The 12,572-nt window shown below is 36.9% G+C and overlaps 1 protein-coding gene across 2 annotated transcripts in view; it reads left to right on the top strand.

The window, feature by feature from the left end:
- Positions 1-12,572, top strand: part of UBL3 (ubiquitin like 3) — an 82,568-nt gene that overhangs the window by 66,742 nt on the left and 3,254 nt on the right. For both annotated transcript variants that reach the window (XM_079775644.1, XM_079775645.1), the window contains exons 3-4: positions 3,076-3,162; positions 12,161-12,238. In XM_079775644.1, coding sequence (XP_079631770.1) covers positions 3,076-3,162; positions 12,161-12,238 — 165 coding nt within the window. The remainder of the gene's footprint in view (positions 1-3,075; positions 3,163-12,160; positions 12,239-12,572) is intronic.

Raw genomic sequence — 12,572 nt, 5'->3', positions numbered from 1 at the left:
AACTTGGGGCTCTTGGGATATTGGAATTTCTTCATTGCCAGGAGCCAGGCAGGAAAGATAGCTGTCAGTATGCAGAGCATTTTTAAAATACTTGTTTAGTAGTGATGTTTTAATAAGTATGACACAACATTACTTTTGTGATTTTGGAGGAAAAGGAGGGTAAAGATGACATATATGGACATTATAGAAAAGATCAAACAAGACAAAAAACGAGTAATCAGTCTCAAAAATTTTTTGAGGGCAATATTATAATTTGAGCTAAAAGAAATACTTTTACCTTCATAATTGTTTGACTTGGATATTAAAATTAGTTTTAATTCCTTAGAATATACTGACTAATGGGAAACAAAGTTACAACCCAAGTGCAGGTCTTTGCCATAAATAGTTTCCTAAATGAATGAACCATCTACAGCATTGGAATTTATTGTATCAATCCTATGGTATGTACACAAAAAAAGCTTTTGAAAATTTTTTATTTTTTATTGATTTTTAGAAGAGGAAGGGGGAGGGAGAGAGCGAGAAACATCTATGTGAGAGCAAAACATAGATTGGCTGCCTCCCACATGCCCCCTACCCAAGATCAAGCCTGCAACCATGGCATGTGCCCTGACCAGGAATTGAACCAGTAACCTTTCAGTGCATGGGACAATGCCTAACGAACTGAGCCACACCAGTCAGGGCAAAAGTTTTGAACCCAGCCTTTCCTCAGTTTGTCAGTTGTACTCAGCAATTTTAGACAATGCAGGGAATAAAAATAAATAATTTTTATTTTCTATAAAATATTTGATAAAAATACATTTCTACATTGTATTACATAAATGCACCAAAAGTCAATAAATGTAAATATTTACTGATGCTAGTAATAAAACTGTAGTAAAAATTAAATCAGTCAAGAAAATACTTTGCACAATATATTTTTGGAAGGAATTGGATTTTCTTGGTATAATCCTATGCAGTGTAGTGGAATATTGTTAATAGTTGGAATAGTGCCACACATAGCTGTTACTGAATCAAAGATTCAAAATATAATTTACTAAAATATGTTTCTATAGCTGAAATTGCTCCTTGAAGCATTGTTCTTCTGCAGTTCTCTAAATTTCAGATCCTCTGAGAGGGAAGGGAGTTAGCATATTAAATCAGTGGTGTATGCAGAAATCAGGACACTCTGTGTAAGATAATGAAATAGGGGTGCTGGGTAGGGGCTGGGAAGAGTTGGGAATGGGGGAAAATGGGAGATATCTGTAATACTATCAACAATAAAAATATATTAAAACAAAACAAAAAGGTAAATATGTGGCTTCAAGTTTCTGCAGCACAAAAATACTTTAAATATTTTTAGAATATGTTTTCCTGTGAACTGGACATTTGCTGTAATTTTTCTTTTATATCTATGAAACACATCTTGACCATAAATATTCTAATAAACCATAATTTTGGGTGTGATGGATTCAGAGTAATCCATACAAAAGTGTTCAAGGCTTACTTGACCTTTCTTCTAGAAGAGGAGGGAATCTAGGAACTCTAGAGTCAGAAGGAGTGAAGACATGCCAGGGGGAGGGAAGAGGGACAGGAGGAAAGGCTGGGGGAAGGGGAGAGGGGAAAGGAAGGCGGGAGAAATTACATTCCTTTTTTCACTACCCAGTTTGTTGTGCTGAGTCACACTGAGAGGCACTAGTTTTATCAAATTCATATTCATTATTTTGCATACACACACAAAAATGGCAAAAAGAAAGTGCTCTACTTAGCCCCATTCTCTGCTATCACTTCCTCTTCAGGATTTTTTTAAAAAGATAACTTTATTGATTTCAGAGAGGAGGGAGGAGGGAGAGAAGGATAGAAACATCAGTGATGAGAGAATCATTGATAAGCTGCCTCCTCCATGCCCCCTACTGGGGATCAAACCTGCCCTGACCTGGAGTCAACCAGTGATCTCCTGGTGCATAGGTCGACACTCAATCACTGAACCTCACTGGCTAGGCTCTTGGGGATATTTTAAACTAGTGTATGTGTTGAGAGTTGTCATCTGATAATAGGAGCTTCTGTAAGAAACAAACGCATCATACTAGAATTGTTGAGAAAGATAATGATGGAAATCTCAAATCTCTATAAAAATCAGAGCTTAATTATATCCACAAGCTAGAGAAAATTACTAACCCTATACCCTATCACATGCCAGTGTCCTTACACCATCATGTTAACAGAGTAGTGTTTCATAAGTTACACAGTAAAATGAACTATTCTGTTATTCATCCTGCCCACCAGTTTGTCTTTTGACTTTCTTTATGCACTTTCCTAGCTTCCATCATACCTTCTAATATATGGGGTATGTTTGTTTTTTTTCAAGTTTCTCTTAAGTATTTTGGGTGAAGTGAATTAAAGTTGTGTCTTCTGTAATATTTATCAAATGGCTTAAAAAAGACAATAAAGCAATAAGTCACCATTGTCCAAAAGTAAACACAAATTTTTTTGTGATTCTCTTTTAAAATTTGTGTTCTCTAGTTTTAGTGAGATATAATTTTTTGTTATTCTCTATAGCAGTATATTAACCCTTTGCACTCGCTTGCTTTTTTCTTGATTCCTTTATTCTAATGCTATCCGTGACGAGTCACACTCAACATCCGAGTGCAAAAGGTTAATTCTTTTCAAAATCTATATTGTTTCTAGCCTCATATATTTTAACAGGTACAAATATTAGAATATTAAAATATCCTCTGTTAATTACTGGTAATTGAAATTATTTTTCAAATGATGTTTCTCTTCACCTGGGATTAGATTTTTTGCAGCTTTTTTTTTTTTAATTTTTAAACTTCAGGACTCTATTTTGGCACATGTTAGTGTTCTTAAAAAGCAAAAACTAGTCTTTCTGCAGCTCTGACTATTTAAGGCGAAGAACTAACAAGAACCGAGACCGCAATGATTACATGAGTAGTGCCTGCTTTTACTGAAGTGGAAGCTCCAAGTGTCTTCCTTGATGTATTCTATCTGTTTTGATCAGATAGATCAGAAGTTTAGAATAATGCAGTAGTATTTTAATTATGCGTTGAAATACTTAACAAGTTCACTGGTTCTTTTCAGACTGGGAAGAAGAGCAGGTCAGCAGCCCAAATATTCTACGACTTATTTATCAAGGACGATTTCTACATGGAAATGTCACATTAGGAGGTAATAGTCGCCTTTGTTAATGGGATTTAATGTCTGTTCATGGCAGCATTATCCATTTGTTTAATGCTAATGTCTGATTTTACTAAAAAATTATAACTTCAAACTTAATGTGAATTCTGCCTAGTTTTTTATGTCCACTTCTTTATATTTTGCATTCTGTTAAATTTAATTTTAGCATTATAGTGTTTACTACCTTGTGAAATAAACTCTGTCCATACCTATTTTATAAATATAATTTTATTTACTTCTGGATAATATAATTTAAATGTAATATTTAAAGGTTAAGCCGGACAAAATAGGAAACATTTATAATTGGTTTTCAAATATAATGATGAAGGAATGTTTTCAGTTTGACTTTAGCTGTTGTAATGGCCATTCATGCAAGAATGATGAGTGACATTAGAGAGACAGTGTCATAGCGGCTGAGAGAGCAGATTGTAGAGCCAGACAGTCCACGCTGCCCCTGGCTCCACTGCTCACCGGCTGTGTAACCTTGGCAACTGACCTAACTGCTTTGTGTCCCAGTTTCCGCATAGTAAAATGGAATGGCCATAGCACCTGCCTCCTGGGTTTGGGAGGGTTAAATTTTAGGGCGAAGCTTTTAGAACAGTGTTTGGCACTTAGTAAACACTTGTTAGCAATTACTACTCTTTACATGTGATTGGAGATATGTAGCTCAATGGTGCCCCCTTATGGCTACATTTGCTAACATCATCAGGGTTTGTTTTGTTTTTAGTACATGTATTTCAAAAATATTCTGATGATTAGAAATTTGTAGGCAAATGAATGATCTACTTCAGCGGTCGCCAACCAGTGGTCCGTGGAGGTCCGAAAGCTTGGCGACTGCTGATCTACTTTAATATATCTTTGTTTAAATTACAATCTGACTTTTTTCTCTAAAACTAACATGAAATGTTTAATTTGTTTTTCCTTGAAGGTAGACTATTTTCATTTTTCCTTCAGCATATACTAATTCCTATGTGCCAAAACTGTGCTAACCAATTGAAGATATATCAGTAAAGGGTAAATAAGATAGAATCTCTTCCTTCAAGGTGCTCTAGTAATACATAGAAACAGATAAAATCCACTATTAAAATACTGTGTGATCAGGGCTGGAGTAGATAAGTGCAAATGATGAGTATAATAATATCAAGTAGGTAGAACATTTCAGGATATATTTTCACAAATAACCACGTTTCAGTGGCAGTGTAATAACTGGCTAAGGGTTGCTGCTACCTACTAAGAGATATCTGTTATTTCAAATACAGTTTTTTTGGCTTGTAGTTCTTTTTATAGCTCTTTGTGTAGTTACATGGACCAACTCTTAGTGTAAGAATTGACTATTAGCTCCCTGGCTGTATTGGACATTCATTAAGGATGGGGCCATGTTTTAGTTTCTTTTTTAGTGTCTGTGTCTCACATAAGCTCTTGTACTGTTGATGGGTAAATGTTGAGTGAAGTTAATCTATTGACTACGTAAATGAATCTTGACACTCCGTTTCCCTTTGAGTATTGATCTATGTGAGCAATTTCCCACCAACTTGAATTCTTTATCTTTTTGTTGTGCCCCACAGTTCCAACTATGGAATTAAAGATTGTGGAATTTGTGTTAAAATCAAACTATTGATTTTATTCCTATTACAATTTAAATTTTTACCAGTATTTTCTGGGAATTTTTTTGGAATAATTAACAGATTGATTTACTGTTGTTATTGTCATGCTGTGGTGCTGTCAGTGTTTTCAAAAACAAAATAAACCATCTCTGGCTTTAGTGATTTAGGCAAATAGCACAGGAGCATAACCTAGACCTTTCAAGTTGGTCAGTATTTCTGGGTGTTTGATAAAGGTTGAGTAATGTTCAACTATTTGGTGTTTTGGTTGCAACTTTTCTTTTTAGTCTTCTTTGTCCTTGAATGTGGATAATGAAGAAGACAGCACACAGGGTCATAGCAACTGTCTCCCCATATTCTAATGGCAAGTGTGGGGAAGACTTCGGCTTGTGACTTGCTCTATAGCCCGGTGACTTAGATGTTGGACCAACAGCTGGAAGTCAAAGGCAGACAGCTTTCTATTCAATACCAGAAAGAATATTTGAACAGTGGCACTGCCTAAAGAAAGAATGAACCTCCGTGAGAAAGAGTGAGGTCCTTGTTATTGGTGACATTCAAATAGTGGATGAATACAGCCATGGGTAGGGGTCAGTCATTATGTTAAACCAGGAGACCTGGGCATTCTCTGCCACTGTTGAGATTTTGTGGTTTAATAAGTTTCAGGTTTAAATTTTTTTAACAAGTTTCTTAAAACATAGCCCTGGACCCCTTTTTTGTTCTCAGTTACATAGAATTTCAATCTACTAAAGAAAAGGTGTGGTAACAGCCTTACTAATTGGGGATAAAGAAGGTCAGCTACAGGTTTGACGTTCAGTACATTCCAGATCAGTGTTTCCCAAAATGTGGATGCGCTGGTGAGCTTTAGACTCCCCTGGATACTCTTAACAAACAGATTCCTGCATGTCCTCTCTCTCTTCCCCCATCTCCCATCTTCTACTGAACTGAAGTCCTGGGTGATGTTCATGTGAAGGTTGAAAACCTCTGTTCTGGATATTGCGCAGTTTCATAGCAGAAAGCAGAAGCATGCGCAGTGAAGGAAATGCAAAGCATTTCGGATCCTTGTACCCTCTTCCTTTAGCTTCTTTGATGCTATTAGTATCAGCACCTGTTCTTTCTAGTTAAAATTAAAATGGAGAAGAAGAACTACAGCCTCCTCAAGCCAAGTTTTAGCTTCAATGGCCAGCTTCTCAGCAGCTTTCCAGGCCTGTCCAGCATTTCTCTAAATTGCCATCTCAGTTCTCTGCCGTTTCCTGAGATCATTTTCCTTGCTGTCTCAAAAGGCTGATGTTAATGATGGCCATGGTAACACATACTGATTGCTTTCCTTTGTGCCAAACCCTGAACTAAGCACTTTACTTGGATATGTTTAATTTAATCAATAGAACTGTTAAGAGGCAGGTGATAGAATTACTATTTCCAATTTAGGTGGAGGAAGTTGAGGCTTAGGGAGGGGAGGTCAATAACACACAATTCCTTTCACACAGTTGGTGAGTAGCAGAGGTGTGATTTTAAAAATATATATTTTATTGATTTTTTACAGAGAGGAAGGGAGAGGGATAGGGAGTTAGAAACATCGATGAGAGAGAAACATAGATCAGCTGCCTCCTGCACACTCCCTATTGGGTATGTGCCCTCAACCAAGGTACATGCCCTTGACCAGAATTGAACCTGGGACCCTTGAGTCCATAGGCCTACACTCTATCCACTGAGCCAAACCAGTTAGGGCAGAGGTGTGATTTTTACCTCAGGTCTTGGCATACTAGAGTTAACAAGATGATATGACAGTGATGCACAGGTGGGCATGTGTACATATTAAATTAAGTCAGACTTTCCCAATACATTTAGTGAAATTTTTAATAACATGACATCTTATTTGCATTTTAATGTTAAGTCAGGTTTAGGAGAATATCCAAAAAAGGCCCTCCTTTTTTCCATTATCGTGTATTTATGGGCCATCATGCTTCATTTGAATTTCAGAAGTTAAGAGAATAGACCAAATAATGGCTGGCTAATTTTAAATAAGGTGGAAACTCACCTTCATTACATGAAATATTAAGATTGAAGATAATTGTGACTCTTAATCCACAAGTTGAATATCATCCAACAGAGCAGGATTTAAAAGGCAGATAGCAAACAGGAGGATCATACTTGCTAAGTAATGGTCCTAAGCCTGCCTCCAGTTTGTAATTAGTGAAGAGCAAGTAGTTTGGGATGTCAGAACTCAGAGGTCACAATGATGGAAATAACTCTAGAAGTTAGATATGCTGGATCTTCTAATTCTATACACTGAATAACAAAGGAATATACCATGAAACTTGATGTTTTATGTAACCCTATACTGTTTTTCATAGTGGCTACACCAGTTTACAGTCCCACCAACAGTACCCTAAGGGTCCCCTTTTATCCACATCCTCGCCAACACTTGTTATTTCTTATCTTTTTGATGACAGCCATTCTGACAAGGTGTGTGATGATATCTCATTATGGTTTTTATTTGCATTTCCCTGATATTTAGTGATGTTGAGCATCTTTTCACTTGTTTGTTCGATATCTGTGTGTCTTCTTTGGAAAAGTGCCTTCTCCGGTTTTCTGCCCATTTTTAAAATGGATTATTTGTTTTTTTATGCTGAGGTTTATAAGTTTTTTATATATTTGGGATGTTAACTCCTTATTAGGCATATCATTTGCAAATATTTTCTCCCGTTCAGTAGGTTGCATTATTTTTTTCATAAAAATATATTTTACTTTATTGAATTTCAAATTTTAATCAAATTTCTTTCAGTAAAACTAGAGTACCTCCAGTGACAATATGTAAGTACTAAGAAAGAATAAGGTCCATTGCAATTGTCTAAAGATCCTTAATATTTTGGTAACTGAATAATATGTTCTTTATTTTTTTTATTTCTTTATTGATTAAGGTATTACATTATGTGTCCTTATTCCCCCATTCCCCCCCACCTCCCATTCATGTCCCCACCCCCCTGTTGTCTGTATCCATTGGTTAGGCTTATATGCATGCATGTAAGTCCTTTGGTTGATCTCTCCCCCTTACCCCCCTGTCCCTTACCTTCCCTGAGGTTTGACGTTCTGATTGATGTTTCTCTGTCTCTGGATCTATTTTTGTTCATCAGTTTATGTTGTTCATTATATTCCACAAATGAGTGAGATCATGTGATATTTATCTTTCTCTGACTGGCTTATTTCACTTAGCATAATGCTCTCCATCTCCATCCATGTTGTTGCAAATGGTTTATTTTGTTCATAGTTTCCTTTGCTGTGCAAAAGCTTTTTATTTAATATAACCCCATGTATTTATTTTTTTCATTTTGATGCCCTTGCCTAAGGAGACACATCCAAAAATGTATCTCTAAGACCAATGTCAAAGAGTTGACTGCCTGTGTTTTCTTCTAGGAATTTTATGGTTTCAGGTCTTAAATCAAATCTTTAATCCATTTTGTGTTGATTTTTTTATATAGTGTAACAAAATGGTCCTGTTTAATTCTTTTTCTTGTAGCTATCTAGTTTTCCCACCACCACTTATTAAAGACTTTTCCCCATTGTATATTCTTGCCTCCTTTGTTGTAAATTTAATTGACTATATAAGCATAGTTTTCTTTCTGTGCTCTTTATTCTGTTCCATGATCTATATATCTGTTTTTGTGCCAATACCATGCAGTTTAGATTACTATAGCTTTGTAGTGTAGTTTGAAATCACAGAGAGTGAAGTCTCCAACTTCAATTTCATTTACTTTTGCTCTGGTCTTTATTACTTCCTTCTTTCTACTAACTTAGGGCTTTGTTTGCTTCTTTTTCTACTTCCTTTAGTATAAGATTAAATTATTTGAGATTTTTCTTGTTTCTTGAGGTAGGCCTATATTGCTGTAAACTTTATCCTTAGAATGGCATTTGTTGCATCCCATAGATTTTGTAACATTTCCATTTTCATTTGTCTCAAGATTTTTTTAATTTCCTCTTTGATTTCTTCATTGATCCATTGGTTTTTTGGTAGCATGATGTTCGGTCTTCACATATGTTCTTTCCAGTTTTCCTCTTACAATTAATTTCTGGTTTCATGTCATTGTGGTCAGAAAAGATGCCTGATATGATTTCAGTCTTTTTAAATTTATTGACATATTTTGTGGGCTAACATTTTATCTATCCTGGAGAATGTTCATGTTCATTTAAAAAGAATGTGTATTCTACTGTTTGGGAATGGAATGTTCTGTATATATCTATTAAGCCTATCTAGTCTAATGTTTCCTTGTTGATTTTGTCTGGCTGATCTGTCCATTGATGAAAGTAGGATGTTTTAGTCCTCTATTATTATTGTATTACTGCCAATCTCTCTCTTTATGTCTGTTAATTTTTGCTGTATATATTTAGGTGCTCCTATGTTAGGTGCATAGATTTTTGTGTTACTTTCTCTAGTTGGATGATCTCTTTATTATTATGTCGTAACCTTGTGTTTTGTTACAGTGTTTATTTTTTAAGTAAAGCTACCCAGCTTTCTTTTCATTTCCATTTGCATGGAATATCTTTTTCCATCTTCTTTCAGTTTGTGTGTATCTTTAGATCTGAAGTGAGTCTCTTATAGGTAGCATATGTGTGCATCTTTTTTTTATCCATTCACCCACCCTATATTTTTTTAATGGAGCACTTAGTCCATTTACATTTAAAGTAATTATTGGTAGGTAGGTACTTATTACGATTTTGTTTTCATACTTGCTTTATAAGTGGTTCGTCTACTACCTTTATTACATGTTTGCCCTTATTAGTGAGATTTTCTTTCTTTTATATATTTTCTTATTTCTAGTTTTGGTCTTTTCTTTTCAAGCTTAAAGAATTCTCTTTAACATTTCTTATAATGCTAGTTTAGTGGTGATAAACTCCTTTAGCTTTTGCTTGTCTGAGAAACTATTTCTCCTTCAATTCCAAATGATAACCTTGCCTGGTAGAGTATTCTTAGTTGTAGGTTTTTCCCTTTTATCATGTTTAATATATCATGCCACTCCCTTCTGGCCTACAAATTTTCTGTTGAAAAATCAGCTGTAAGTCTTAGGAGAGCTTCCTTGTAGGTAACTGTTCCTCTTGCTGCTTTTAAGAGTCTCTTTATCTTTTAACATTTAAAAAATATGTAGTTCTATTGATTTCAGAGAGGAAATGAGAGGGAGAGAGAGAAACATCAGTGATGAGAGAGACTCATTGATCAGCTGCCTTCTGCAGGCCCCATACTGGGGATCGAGCCCACAACCCCGGCATGTGCCCTGACTGGGAATTGAACCATGACCTCCTGGTTCATAAATCGACACTCAACCACTGAGCCATACCGGCCAGGCTATCTTTTACTTTTTTTAACATTTCATTTATGAGGTGTCTTTGATGTGAGTCTCTGGGTTCATCTTGTTTGAAACTCTCTGTACTTCCTGGACTTGGATGTCATTTCCTTCACAAGGTTAGGGATGTTTTCAGCCATTGTTTCTTCAGATAGGTTTTCTGTCCCTTTCTCTTCCCTCCCTCTGAGATTCATATGGTGTGAATGTTAATATGCTTGATGTTGTCCCAGGTGTCCCTTATGCCATCCTTATTCTTTTTAATTCTTTTTTTTTTTTAATCTCCCAGTTGGATGATTTCCACTATCCTGATTGTTGATACATTCTTCTGCATCATCTGATCTGCTGTTGATTCCCTTCAGTGTATTTTTCATTTCAGTTGATATAGTCTTCAGTTCTGATAGTTTTTTTTTTAATCATTTTTATCTCTTTGTTGAAGTTCTATACTTATATGCAGAGTTTGATGCGCATCTTTATGATTGTTACTTTGAACTCTTTATCTAGTATATAGCTTCCTTTTAGTTTAGTTGTGTTTCTGGGGTAATGTCCTTTTTGTTTGTTTGTATCATATGCTTTTGTCTCTTCATTTTGTCTGTTTCTATAAATTAGGTAGATGAGTTACATCTCCTGGCCTTGAAAACGTGACCTTATTGAGAAGGTGTACTGTGGGGCCCAGAGGTGGAATCCTTTCTTGTCACCAGAGCCAGATGCTCCAGAGATGTGGACTACGTGTGGCCTTCGGTTGTGGTTGGTCCCCAACTGCTAAGGACTCACTGGCAGGCAAGGCTGGTCCCTGGCCCATCTAGCTGTGGACTGGCCACAACTGTTGTGGGCATGCTGGTGTGCAGGGCAGTTTTTTGGTGTGAATGGCTTCAAGGCCCGGCTTCGACTACTGGAGACACACTGCACTGTGTTGATGCTGACTGAGGCTGTTCACCAGATGTAGCAGGGCAGGAGTCCCTTTGGAAGGTGGCAGCTATATGAGTCTTCAGGGAAACCCCAGAGTGGACTGAACATTCTTAGCAAGGTTAAAGGAGAATGTCAGAAATGACGCCTGCCAGCATCAGACCAGCTAGGTGGAAGGAGAGTTTAAAAGGGGGGAAATGGTGCCCACCAGCACTCTTGTCCCTGGAGAAAGTTTCAGTAGATCCCTATCCCTCCAGCACATGCCCTCAAATTAGTCAGTGTATCACCTTCACATATGGCCCAGGTACTTTTCAAATTGCTACCTTTGTGCTCATTTCCTACAGCCCTTTGACTCTCCTAGGCGTAAGCCCCACTGGTTTTCATATTTTATGTGGGCTCCTCTTCCTGGTGCAGGTCCTATAGGCTGGGGCTAGGACCCCTCCCTCTTCAAAGGGGTACACACAATTGTGATATCCCTCCCACTTGTGGGTCACCACAATGCAAGTGGGGGGAGGGTAGGTCCTGACTATACTGAGTCTCTGCCCCTCCTACCCTTCTTAATGTGGCTTTTTCTTTATATCTGTAGTTGTAGAAAATCTGTTGTTAGTCTTCAGGGCATTCTCAAAGATAGCTATTCTTTATATTGTTGTAGTTTTGATATCAGGGCGAGGAGGTGAGCTTAGGATCTTCCTACTCCACCATCTTGAACCTCAATTCTGAGCCTTGCTCTTGAATGCCAATTTAGCTTGTCCATGAGACGTTGTTCCTTGTGGTTGGTGCATTGTCCCTGGTGCATTGTGTCCAGATCACCAAGTCACTGCCTTCAAAAATATTTTTTTTATTCCTTTTCTTCTCTCTTCTAAAGGTAATTTACAATATTAACCAGTTATACATTTTCTTTTGTCGCCTTCCTTAAACAGTGTAGTTTATGTATCAAGCTAATGGCCATATCTGAAATTCTGAATTGTAAAAATTGTTTTCAATAATATTAACCTAATTTCATTTTTTAAGAGATATTCTATCCAGGATGCAGTTTAACCTGTTGAGGAAGTCATACAAAAAAACAAAAAATGTGTTAAATGGTTTCAGTTCTGGTTAGTGATTTCGATAAGTTGATGAATATGTAACAAATTGTCTTCTACTTTCACACAGCATTAAAACTTCCTTTTGGCAAAACAACAGTGATGCATTTGGTGGCCAGAGAGACATTGCCAGAGCCAAACTCTCAAGGTAAGCCAGGCACTGGAGAAGGGTCTCACTTGAGCCACAGAGACAAGCATTCAAAAATGGCTCAGTTTTGCCCTAGCTGGTTTGGTTCAATGGATAGAGCATCGGCCTGCAGACTGAAGAGTCCCGGATTCGATTCCGGCCAAGGGCACATGCCTGGGTGGCGGGCTCAATCCCCCAATGGGGGGCATGCAGGAGGCAGCCGATGAATGGTTTTCTCTCATCATTGATGTTCCTATCTCCCCATCCCTCTCCCTTCCTCTCTGAAATCAATCAATAAATATATATATATATATATATATATATATATATATATATATTTTTTTTTTTTTTTAAA

The sequence above is a fragment of the Cnephaeus nilssonii genome, assembly GCF_951640355.1.
Source record: "Cnephaeus nilssonii genome assembly, chromosome: 6".
Lineage (NCBI taxonomy): Eukaryota > Metazoa > Chordata > Mammalia > Chiroptera > Vespertilionidae > Cnephaeus > Cnephaeus nilssonii.
This window is presented reverse-complemented; position numbering and strand designations above follow the sequence as displayed.